The sequence below is a fragment of the Lolium perenne genome, chromosome 6 (assembly GCF_019359855.2).
Source record: "Lolium perenne isolate Kyuss_39 chromosome 6, Kyuss_2.0, whole genome shotgun sequence".
Classification (NCBI taxonomy): domain Eukaryota; kingdom Viridiplantae; phylum Streptophyta; class Magnoliopsida; order Poales; family Poaceae; genus Lolium; species Lolium perenne.
This window is the reverse complement of record NC_067249.2, coordinates 205,683,444-205,695,489: the sequence shown is the minus strand read 5'-3', so window position 1 is coordinate 205,695,489 and position 12,046 is coordinate 205,683,444. Positions and strand designations below refer to the sequence as shown.

The 12,046-nt window shown below is 42.6% G+C and overlaps 1 protein-coding gene across 1 annotated transcript; it reads right to left on the bottom strand.

Annotated features, from left to right (window-relative positions):
• Nucleotides 1–681: 681 nt before the first annotated feature.
• Nucleotides 682–4,976, bottom strand: LOC127306285 (glycosyltransferase-like KOBITO 1). Its single transcript, XM_051336904.2, has 11 exons — nt 4,588–4,976; nt 4,349–4,498; nt 4,211–4,263; nt 4,017–4,125; nt 3,708–3,842; nt 3,594–3,638; nt 2,323–2,510; nt 2,084–2,225; nt 1,846–1,892; nt 1,188–1,275; nt 682–1,098 (listed from the first exon to the last, which is right to left on the bottom strand). Exons 1-11 carry the CDS (start codon nt 4,888–4,890, stop codon nt 844–846), a joined length of 1,515 nt encoding a protein of 504 aa, XP_051192864.1. The 5' UTR covers nt 4,891–4,976; the 3' UTR covers nt 682–843.
• Nucleotides 4,977–12,046: the final 7,070 nt, after the last annotated feature.

The window sequence follows — 12,046 nt, the reverse complement described above, 5'->3', positions numbered from 1 at the left end:
ACATGGTGGTTGCATGTGCGTTTTTGCTCAAAGATGGCATGCGCGCGTGGCCTGAGGACCTCTAGCATCATAGGTGACACTTGGAGCAGGGTCTTCAGCAACATCGACACATCAGCGATCCTATTTTTTTCGAGAGTACGCGAATGCCGTACTTTAGCTTTATAGAAGGAAGAATTTTAGATTACAGAGTCTGACTACTGTTGCAACAACAGTGTCAGAAAAACATCAAACCACCAGCCCTAGAACAACTTCTCACTCTAGATTAGTATCAGCGAGCCTATTACTCGCATACAACGCCGACATATTGCCAGAGATCCAGGTAACCAGCTGGCCACGGGTGATGAAGAATATTTACTTTTTTCCAATAGCCCTAGCAAGTCTGTGTACATACACTAAGTTTTCTAAGAAACATACAATCGACTGCCATTAACCGCATGATATTTATATGTTCGTTCGTAATTCCATACTGTTATTAACTGAAAGAAGATTGTTGAATATTTCATACCATCCTAGATCAAATAAAAAATAAAGGTTGAAGAGGGGAACCAAGGCTTCTAGGAAAAACTTAGGTCGCATTGACCTTTTTCATCCACAAGTTGAACTTTTTCCGGTGCAACGCACGGGCATATGTCCTAGTATTTCTATAAATAGGTATCATGATCTTCCGTCACTAGCAAATACTAGCAAAAACGGGCACAGAAACCGTGCCCTGCCCAAAATCACACTATATTGATCAATCACGAATATATTCTCGATATACATCCTCTGATCTCCAAATGGACGCAACATACATACTGCACGTTGCACACATGAGTTAGGACTACTTGTATCCTGAAAGAATCACTAGGTAAAACTTTGCTGCTCATCCAGACCCGGGGGCGACAAAGGGGGGACGGCGGACACATCATTATCCCTGAATGGAGGCTCGACAATGCTCAATATTTTCCTAGAATTAGATGAGATGAATGTCCCAGATACACTTCGAAGTTCAGAATCGGTTTTGTTTTTCTGAAATGGAACTTTGTCATTCGCAGCAGATTGGCTAGCTGCGATGACGGAAGTGAAGACACCAGACTCCCGCAGACCTTGGACAATTGCCTGGTAGAAGAACATAACAAGATACACAAGTATATGAATATTAAACATGGAAAACATTTGGTAGTATGGCTAGGTTTCTTGTTACACACCATTGGGGTATATATGCGAGTCAACACTCCTTTCCTGAGAAGCTTTAGGTTGAGCTGCCTATCATTCCACACAACGCGTTCATTATACCTGAAGAAAAGAGCAGTCAAATGACAGACATACCAGGTGTCCCATGTCTAAAATCATTACAGAGAATAGAATACGATCTCTATATAAAAAGCCTTTGCAGCCTACATTGAGTTCAGCTAGTGGTATTTATATGCTACAGGTTACAACACGAAAATCATCATACATCTGAGTGCTGGAAAACAACTCGCTAAAATGTGATTTCATTGTTTATTATGAGATAGCCATATAGGTCATCATTTTAGTTGAGTTTATGATGTATGGCCGGTTATATCATGATCTATATGAACAATTTTAGGTTCGATCATCCATAAATAAAAACTAAATTGGCAATATGATATCACCAAATTCATTACGAAATATAATTTCATAATATAAGCTTGTAATTTGTAGCAACTAAGTAGACATTGGCATCAAAGATGGAACATCGGGTGATCAGGTAAATGTCCAAAACAATGGGCTTGCAGTAAGAGTATTTATTTCATAGCACATGCAAGAAACTAGAAAGTTCCCCTGGTTGATGACTTAGGTCAAGTGAGAAAATTGTGATACTGAGGAAACCATATAAATTACCAGCGAAGCATTTCCTCTTCACTAGCAGTTGATGCGATTATAAAAGCCTGCATATTAAGTGTTGAAGTCAGATCAGAGCAGGAAATATAACAAACTGAATCATGCAATAGGAAGCATTTCCACTGGCATAAAGATGCAAAAAACAGATAAACCTGGAGGGGAAAAAATACTAGTGGAAAGGAAACGAAGGCAATAAACCTGACAGTAGCTTGCAAGAGAATTAAGTAGCTTTGCTTACTGCTCTGTCAAAATCCAACATGAAACATCTTTTAACATCTTCTTTCGTAGGCTTGCATCCACAGCGATCACGTCTAGATGTTAAGTCTGAAAATTTGGTGTATGTATAGTGCAGAACTGCAGCCTCCTCCAGCTTGATCTCACTGTTAGTTACGTGCGAACAGTATAGTAAGAATTGAGTCCGCTAGGAGTCTTGCACGGTGTTTTGGAAAAATGTATGATACGAGTAAAGGTCCTCACTTTGGGCTCCTTGCGTAGTTATGCCATCTATGTGCACCATTTGGACGGAGATGATCTTGAATCCGCGCAGCAGATTTTCCATTCCCATAAGTAATGAAATAGTTAGGGTTGCCCCTTGTTGCTTCCTTATACATGCCAAAGTAAGTATCTTTGGGAAGATGATCATAATTCTTCTTGAACATAGACACCTGATAAGATATTGCAATGTACACAAAATTGCTCAGGATGAGATTAGGTGTTTATAGCACACACAAACTCGTGGTAATTGGTGAAGTATCCACACCATGATTGATCACTACTTCCATATGATTTTTTTTTCATACTAAAGATGGCAATATATTAGTTTATAAAATAGCTATGTACAACTAGCTATGGTACTTTTTGGGGGAGGGATATGGTACTCTTAACTTAATTCAACAAAGATCAGAAATGCCAAAACCTCATCAAAGTCACTTAATCTTTTGCCAGATCGGCAGGTGCTTGCGCTCACTGAATTTGCACATATGAGAGCTCTAAGATTCTTTCATTTTCTTTATTTTAATGCAAATCAGATTTGGATAGAAGAATACATTTTTTAGTTTGGATAGAAGAAACATTTCTTTAACTAAAATATTTGAAAGAATTTTGCTGATTTATTTATTGCTATATCCAAGTTATGGAATTGATACACATTTAATTGATATCATTTGGCAAAATGAAACACAGCATATGCATCCATCTTTCGGCACGAGAATTTCATGGCTTTTCCTTGGGAGTAATTTGCTAAACTGACTGGATCGATGTCAGTTCACACAAAAATAGCATAAAAACTTAACTCCTTAATACTGAATGAATGGAATTCGGACCAGCCTCCAGATAATAGGGCTGCTCAAAACTAGGTCTTCAAGAAAATATAATCGATCATTATCAGATTATTAGACAAATGAAAATCATATCAGAGTATCAGACCTCAGATGTAACAGGACAAATGGAAATACAAAATTAATAAGCTGTTTCTATCAGTGAACGCTATATCAGATAGAACTTGGGGAAAATATGTATTTATCAAACTTAACCTCTCCAACTTCCATTTGGGAGATGTTTAGTCTGTGTGGAACTACCGCTAGCGGAACATGAAGCAATACAAATGGAAACCATATCTGAGTATCAGACCTCAGATGTAACAGAACAAATGAAAATACACAGTGAACACACTGTTTCCATCAGCGAACGCTATATCACACGGAACTTGGGGAAATTACATATTTATGCTGAAGAAAGAGAGGGTTTACCTCGCTGAATGGGTCTTTTATATCATCATGTTCGACACTGCTTTCCTGGATGGTGCAGACATGTAAGAGGGTGTGGCAGTCGTATTAAGAGTAGAGCACGTCTTTTTTACTTACATAGTTCGGAAAGATAACCATGTCAACATCACCAGGGACGTCAGCTAACAAACGTCTGACAGAATACTCGGGAGCTCCACCAGGGTAGAGCAACTCGTCGGTGTCTAGATGCATGATCCAGTCCATGCCAGCATCCTACCACAAAGGGAAAAAAAATGTTTATTTAGTGTGTGTTTGTGGATGCATAACACCGACAAAATTACTAGAGACCCAATAAAGTGTGCAACAGCTAACAGGCTTTCCTGGTAACACTATGACGCAAGTTGAATCGCACTTTTCATAGATGTGGTAAGCCAAAAAAAGACATACCCTGGCCATCACAATAGCCATCTCCATGTTAAGTGACTGCTTGACAAACAGCTCGTAGTTGCAAGGCTTGTAGAAGAAACCCGCGAGCCAGGTTTCGTTCCAGATACGGCTGCAGGTCAGATGAAGACGAAATATGTATGTCAGAATGGACAATGAAATGAGTCGTAATGCATAACGAGGAAAAAAATTCAGACCTCCGGGCCTGCTGCTCCTCGAGCTCCTTGGTCCTGTACACCACCTTCACACCCTGTTCAGCAAAGAGAACGCACAGACTCAAAACAAGTAGTAGAAATCGGCGTTGTGATGTTCGAAATCTGAGCCGAGGAACGCACGGGGATGGACTCGAGGACGCCCGCGACGCCGGGCTTGGCGGCCTTCCCCTCGACGAAGAGCAAGAAGTGGGCCACGCCCACGACCTTGTGGTAGAAGAGCCACGGCAGGATCTGGTCCAGCCCCGCGGAGGTGCTCGTCTGCACGCACACCTGAGATACAAAGGCAAGAGAATCAGTACGATGTGGCGGAGGCGGCCGGCGCGAAGAGGGTTTGCCGTGCGACGGGGGAGGGGAGGTACCTTGGGGTGGTGCGGCGCGTCGAAGGGGAAGGACCAGCCGCGGAGGTAGGGGAAGGTGGGGACGGAGGAGGCGGCGAGGATGTCGGCGCAGGCGGAGGAAGAGCGGCGGGACAGCCAGGATGACGTGGTGGGCTCGGCCGAGTGAGGGGGCCAGCGCGTGGCGGGGTCGTCGACGCCGCCGCCGCGCCACTGGAGCGCGAATGCGAGGAGGGCGAGCGCGAGCGGGAGGGCCGTGAGGAGCAGAAGCAGGTGGCGCCACGCCGCGCCGCCGCCGCCCGACGGAGCCTGCGCCGGCGCCGGCATTCCTTCCGATTGCGATCGATCGATTGGGTTCGGGTTAGTTCGTTTCCGGCGGGTCCGGCCGTACCCGGTATGTTGTGTGAGTTTCTTTTCTTGAATGGTTGACATGAAAAAGTTGTGCCAAAATAGAGCTAGCTATCAAATGTTCCCATAAATATATAGCGGCCGCTCAAATTTTCCCATATATGAGTTAATGTCTACCCCTTCTATCCGATTTAATCGACGCGCCAATACTGCTAGGCACGTGGACATCTCCCGCGTTAGTCTGCGTTAATCTTTACCATTTCCTCCGTTCCTAAATATAAGCTATATATTTTTAAAAAATCAGAATATAAGGTTTCCTACATTGTTCCACTGTATAGATAACATTTTTAGGAATTTGACTAGGTTTTTTTATCTTATGCAAAGTCCTCTATCAGCTCACCTCAATTGCCTATGGTTAATCCCATCCAAACATGATGTAATTTTTTCAAAATATGTGTTCATTAATTTTCATGTCAGAAACTATATGACTTATATTTAGTAACAGAGGAGTATTATACTGGAGTTGGGGATGGTGTATCACTTTAACATCAAATATTGGAGAAATCACAACCAGATTGCTCAGAAGAAATCATCCCACACCCCTTAGCAAAAATAGAAACTTACTTATTGCATATAAAGTCAGTCGCCACAATCAAGGAAATAGATCATTACACGCTGTTCAGAGAAGATAAAAAATGCAATCAAACTTGTTTGACATGGCCCCCACGTCAATGGTTAAGGAAAGCTATCAAATCTTGCAATCAACAATTATTTCGTTTCAAAATAATTTCTTATTTTTTTTCAACCAGTTAAGGAAGGTTTTCCTAAGTTACTAATCACGTCAATCAATGTAAGACGATGACGTCCCCGAGGAGCAGCCCCCAGTGTACGACGATGAGCTCTAGAGGCACCTCAACGGGCTACTCGTCTTGTACAGGCCTCACGCGTGAGCCTTTTCGATGGTTGATACCCTATGTGTCGGTTCTTGCGTGGACTAATTTCTCTTTGGTGTTTTGGTTTGCAGTTACGTGGTGGATATGAGTATGTGATTATGAAGATTGGAGAGGGTAAAACATACTGATCACGCATAAGCGGCTCATAGAGTTGGCTAAGGATTTGGCCTGGCGGTCGGCTTTTCGTGGTGTGGACTATTAGGTTTTGTAGCTTATGGTACTATGAAAGTAGAGGTTCATTATGCAATCATACACATAGTAAGTTATTATTATAGACGGAAGAGGAGGAAAGATTTTATCATTTTATATAATAAGTTGCTGGTAAGTGCCTTCCATTGTTGTGGATTGAGCTTATATTCACTGGTTATCTTTGTTTTGTATGACATAGAGTTTTACACCTCGTGCATCTCGCAGATCAAGGTGTAAATTTGGTTGGTTTCGGCATGGGTGGTGTCCGGGTTGTAGGTCCAGTTGTGTTTCTCATCTGGAGTGCCTTTGACAAAGGGGGATTAATAAAATCCTCTGTGCTGGTGTTCTTGATATAGAAGAAAGTTTTTTGCCATTTGCGGCACGAATCGAGACCATTCACCCGGATAAACTTGGTATTCCGGCGGGGCATGGCCATCGCCGAGCCGCAAGTAACCATGGGTTTGTTCAGAAGAGCTACAGGGGGATCTTGTACAGATTGGGTTCGAAGGCAGTGAAGTCGGGGCCATAGCTCTATATTGGGCCACAGACCGAGATAACCCTCGGTGGAAGCTACGAAAGAGGAGAGAATGGTATAGGCGTTAGCCGGAAGGTGATGGGGCTGAAATCGGTATTTGTCGAAGAAAGTGCAGAAGAAGCCGCTCGCGGGTAGCCCAAAGCCGCGCGCAAAGTGTGCGACAAATACGATGACCTCACCATTCTCCGGGATAGGCTCTAACTCGCCCTTGGGGAGCCTACAGGAAACTTGGGAAGGAATGTGTTTGGTCTAATATAACCAATCTATTTCTACCGAACGCACGTTCGAACCCTCCCAGCCCACGTGTCTCATCGATGAACTTAGGAAGGGGCGAAGAAGAAACAAGACCTATGCTACACTTGCGAGTAGGAAAGATCTGCAAAATGAAGAGAAATCGAAGGGAAACTGTGAGAATTTTAGATAGAGAATCAGTCCATTAGATCAAAAACACAGAGGCGGAGCAATGGCGAAAGGAGTTCGTCCAAAGAGCGGGGGAAAAGGCCAGATTGATCTTACCGTGCTCAACCTTGGTCGCTGAAGGTGGGACTAACAGCGGCGGCGTAGTCTCCACCGACGCGGCGACGCAACTGAGAGTGGGAGAGCCCCGCAATGGTGCTCCTCCGCAAACTCCTCACCGGCGACGGAGATGAACCATCGGAGGAAGATGAAGGAAGAAGAATGGGAGGTGCAGTCAAACTAAAGAAAATGACCGGCTGACATATGCATCCCCAATGGGCCTGCCGAAGATGGTACTCGGGGTTTACTGAAGGCCCATGATCCGAAGAATACGAAGCCCGGAAGCCCAAGCAGGGTGTCGATATGGAAGATAGAGTTGTATTAGGAATAAAGACTTGTAACCAATACGGGACGAACTCAAAGATTCCCTCGTTGTTTGTAACTTGTACATCACGAAACCCTCGGCTCCACCTCCTATATAAGGGGGAGTTGAGGGAGAAAGAAAGGATCGATTCATTGTCAACACAACCCTAGCTTTTTAGCAGTCGAGTACTTTTTCGGCTGAAACCCTCGAGATCTACTTGCCCTCTACTTTCCACGAAATCCTAGTCGACAAGTCGTAGGCATTGACAAGTTAATACCTTGTCACCGGCAGGGGTATTTATACTCCCCGGGGAGATCGTGGGTCATGGATCCAGTGCGGCCGCACAATATGTAACCGTGATAATCGTGCGCGATGGGAGCGCCTACACGGCCACACCAAAGGCCACAGGGATGGCGTGCACCGCATTAAATTGCACATGTTTATCAGTAAAAACATCATGATTACTGTCGCAGTTATGATTTGACCCCACAGGGCCTGTCAGTAACAGTGACCGCTGATACGTCTCCGACGTATCGATAATTTCTTATGTTCCATGCTTGTTTATTGACAATACCTACATGTTTTGTTCACACTTTATGATGATTTTATGCGTTTTCTGGAACTAACCTATTGACGAGATGCCGAAGTGCCAGTTCCTGTTTTCTACTGTTTTTGGTTTCAGAAATCCTAGTAAGGAAATATTCTCGGAATTGGACGAAATCAACGCCCAGAGTCTTAAAATCCCACGAAGCTTCCAGAACACCCGAGAGCCACCAGAGGAGGGCCCTGTGGGCCCCAGATGATAGGCCGACGCGGCCAGGGTGTGGGCCGCGCCCCCCTGTTGTGTCGTCGCCTCGTCAGCCCTCCGACTCCGCCTCTTCGCCTATTTAAAGGTCCCTGACCTAAATCTTCGATACGGAAAAGCCACGGTACGAGAAACCTTCCAGAGCCGCCGCCATCGCGAAGCCAAGATCTGGGGGACAGGAGTCTCTGTTCCGGCACGCCGCCGGGACGGGGAAGTGCCCCCGGAAGGCTTCTCCATCGACACCGCTGCCATCTCCACCGCCATCTTCATCACCGCTGCTGTCTCCCATGAGGAGGGAGTAGTTCTCCATCGAGGCTAAGGGGCTGTACCGGTAGCTATGTGGTTCATCTCTCTCCCTATGTACTTCAATACAATAATCTCATGAGCTGCCTTACATGATTGAGATTCATATGATGATGCTTGTAATCTAGATGTCATTATGCTAGTCAAGTGGATTTTACTTATGTGATCTCCGGAGACTCCTTGTCCCACGTGTGTAAAGGTGACAGTGTGTGCACCGTGTGGGTCTCTTAGGCTATATTTCACAGAATACTTATTCACTGAGTTATGATTTGAGTTGGATGTCTCTATGAAATTGTGGTGCGTTAGTACCTCCTATGAATGCTCAAAGTGACAGCGTGGGGTGTTCATTAGTACTTGGGAATACATCTTTAAGGTTTGCCTACATGATGAATTAGAGTTCGTTATCTTGCCAGAGAGTAATTCGGAATAGCATAGTGAGGTGCTTATTTATATTCCTTTATGATTGCAATGTTGAGAGTTTCCACTAGTGAAAGTATGATCCCTAGGCCTTGTTCCTAAATACTGCTATCGCTGCTTGTTTACTGTTCTACTGCATCCGATCGCCCGCAATATTACCACCATCAACTACACGCCAGTCCTGGACAGCAAAGCACTTTTCTGGCGCCGTTACTACTGCTCATACTTATTCATACCACCTGTATTTCACTATCTCTTCGCCAAACTAGTGCACCTATTAGGTGTGTTGGGGACACAAGAGACTTCTTGCTTTGTGGTTGCAGGGTTACATGAGAGGGATATCTTTGACCTCTTCCTCCCTGAGTTCGATAAACCTTGGGTGATCCACTTAAGGGAAACTTGTTGCTGTTCTACAAACCTCTGCTCTTGGAGGCCCAACACTGTCTACAAGAATAGAAGCACCCGTAGACATCAAGCACTTTTCTGGCGCCGTTGCCGGGGAGGAAAGGTAAAAGGTACTCACACTCCGGATCTCGGCTACTAGGCTATTTTCCGGCGCCGTTGTAAGTACTCGAAGCTATTTCCTTTAGATCCTGCAATTGCATCTTTTTGTTTCTTGTTTTACACTAGTAAGGCATAATGGAAAACAACAAAAATATGAGAGATCTTTATGAACTTTATCTTGAATTAGGACATGATGTGTTTGAAGAGAGAATTAAAAAACCCATGGAACTTTATATGCATGCTAATGGGAATGTTATTAATATGAATGCTTTGAACACTATTGTTGCTAATGCTATGGAAAATTCTAAGCTTGGGGAAGCTGGCTTTGATGAGCATGATCTTTTTAGTCCCCCGGGCATGGAGGAGAAAATTTACTTTGATGATACTTTGCCTCCTATTTATGATGATTATAATAATAGTAGTCTTTTGGTGCCGCCTGTTATGGAGGATAAATTTGATTATGATTACAATATGCCTCCTATATTTGATGATGAGAATAATAATGATAGCTACTTTGTTGAATTTGCTCCCACTATTACTAATAAAATTGACTATGCTTATGTGGAGAGTAATAATTTTATGCATGAGACTCATGATAATAATGCTTTATGTGATAGTTATATTGTTGAATTTGCTCATGATGCTACTGGACATTATTATGAGAGAGGAAAATATGGTTGTAGAAATTTTCATGTTACTAAAACACCTCTCTATATGCTGAAATTTTTCAAGTTACACTTGTTTTATCTTTCTATGCTTGTTGCATTATGCCTACATGACTTGTTTATTTACAATATTCCTATGCATAGGAAGCATGTTACACTTAAATGTGTTTTGAATTTGCTTCTTGATGCTCTCTTTTGCTTCAACTACTATTTCTTGCGAGTGCATCATTAAAACTGATGAGCCCATCTTAATGGCTATAAAGAAAGCACTTCTTGGGAGATAACCCATGTGTTTATTTTACTACAGTAATTTTATTTTATATTTGTGTCTTGGAAGTTGTTACTACTGTATCAACCTCTCCTTATCTTAGTTTTGTTGCATTGTTGTGCCAAGTAAAGTCTTTGATAGTAAGGTTCATACTAGATTTGGATTACTGCGCAGAATCAGATTTCTTGCTGTCACGAATCTGGGCCTAATTCACTGTAGGTAACTCAGAAAATTATGCCAATTTACGTGAGTGATCCTCAGATATGTACGCAACTTTCATTAAATTTGAGCATTTTCATTTGAGCAAGTCTGGTGCCTCTTAGAAATTCCTCTTTACGGACTGTTCTGTTTTGACAGATTCTGCCTTTTATTTCGCATTGCCTCTTTTGCTATGTGGGATGGATTTCTTTGTTCCATTGACTTCCAGTAGCTTTGGGCAATGTCCAGAAGTGTTAAGAATGATTGTGTCACCTCTGAACATGTGAATTTTTGATTATGCACTAACCCTCTAATGAGTTTGTTTCGAGTTTGGTGTGAAGGAAGTTTTCAAGGGTCAAGAGAGGAGGATGATATACTATGATCAAGAAGAGTGAAAGCTCTAAGCTTGGGGATGCCCCGGTGGTTCACCCCTGCATATATCAAGAAGACTCAAGCGTCTAAGCTTGGGGATGCCCAAGGCATCCCCTTCTTCATCGACAAATTATCAGGTTCCTTCTCTTGAAACTATATTTTTATTCGGTCACATCTTATGTACTTTACTTGGAGCGTCTGTATGTTTTTGTTTTTGTTTTTGTTTGAATAAATGTTTGTGTGGGAGAGAGACATGCTCCGCTGGTTCATATGAACACATGTGTTCTTAGCTTTTAATTTTCATGGCGAAGGTTGAAACTGCTTCGTTAATTGTTATATGGTTGGAAACAGAAAATGCTACATGTAGTAATTGGTATGATGTCTTGAATAATTTGATACATGGCAATTGTTGTGCTCATGTTTAAGCTCTTGCATCATATAATTTGCACCTATTAATGAAGAAATACATAGAGCTTGCTAAAATTTGGTTTGCATGATTGGTCTCTCTAGAGTCTAGATATTTTCTAGTAAGGGTCGAACAACAAGGAAGACGGTGTAAAGTCTTATAATGTTTACAATATGTCTTTTATGTGAGTTTTGCTGCACCGCTTCATACTTGTGTTTGTTTCAAATAACCTTGGTAGCCTAAGCCTTGTATCGAGAGGGAATACTTCTCATGCATCCAAAATCCTTGAGCCAAACACTATGCCACTTGTGTCCACCATACCTACCTACTACATGGTATTTTTCCGCCATTCCAAAGTAAATTGCTTGAGTGCTATCTTTAAATTTCTATCCTTTGTCTTTGCAATATATAGCTCATGGGACAAATAGCCTAAAAACTATTGTGGTATTGAATATGTACTTATGTATCTTATTTCTTATTAAGTTGCTTGTTGAGCGATAACCATGTTCCTGGGGACGCCATCAACTACTCTTTGTTGAATATCATGTGAGTTGCTATGCATGTTCGTCTTGTCTGAAGTAAGGGCGATTTACCATGAGTTGAATGATTTGAGCATGCATATTGTTAGAGAAGAACATTGGGCCGCTAACTAAAGCCATGATCCATGTTGGAAGTTTCAGTTTTGGACAAATATCCTCAA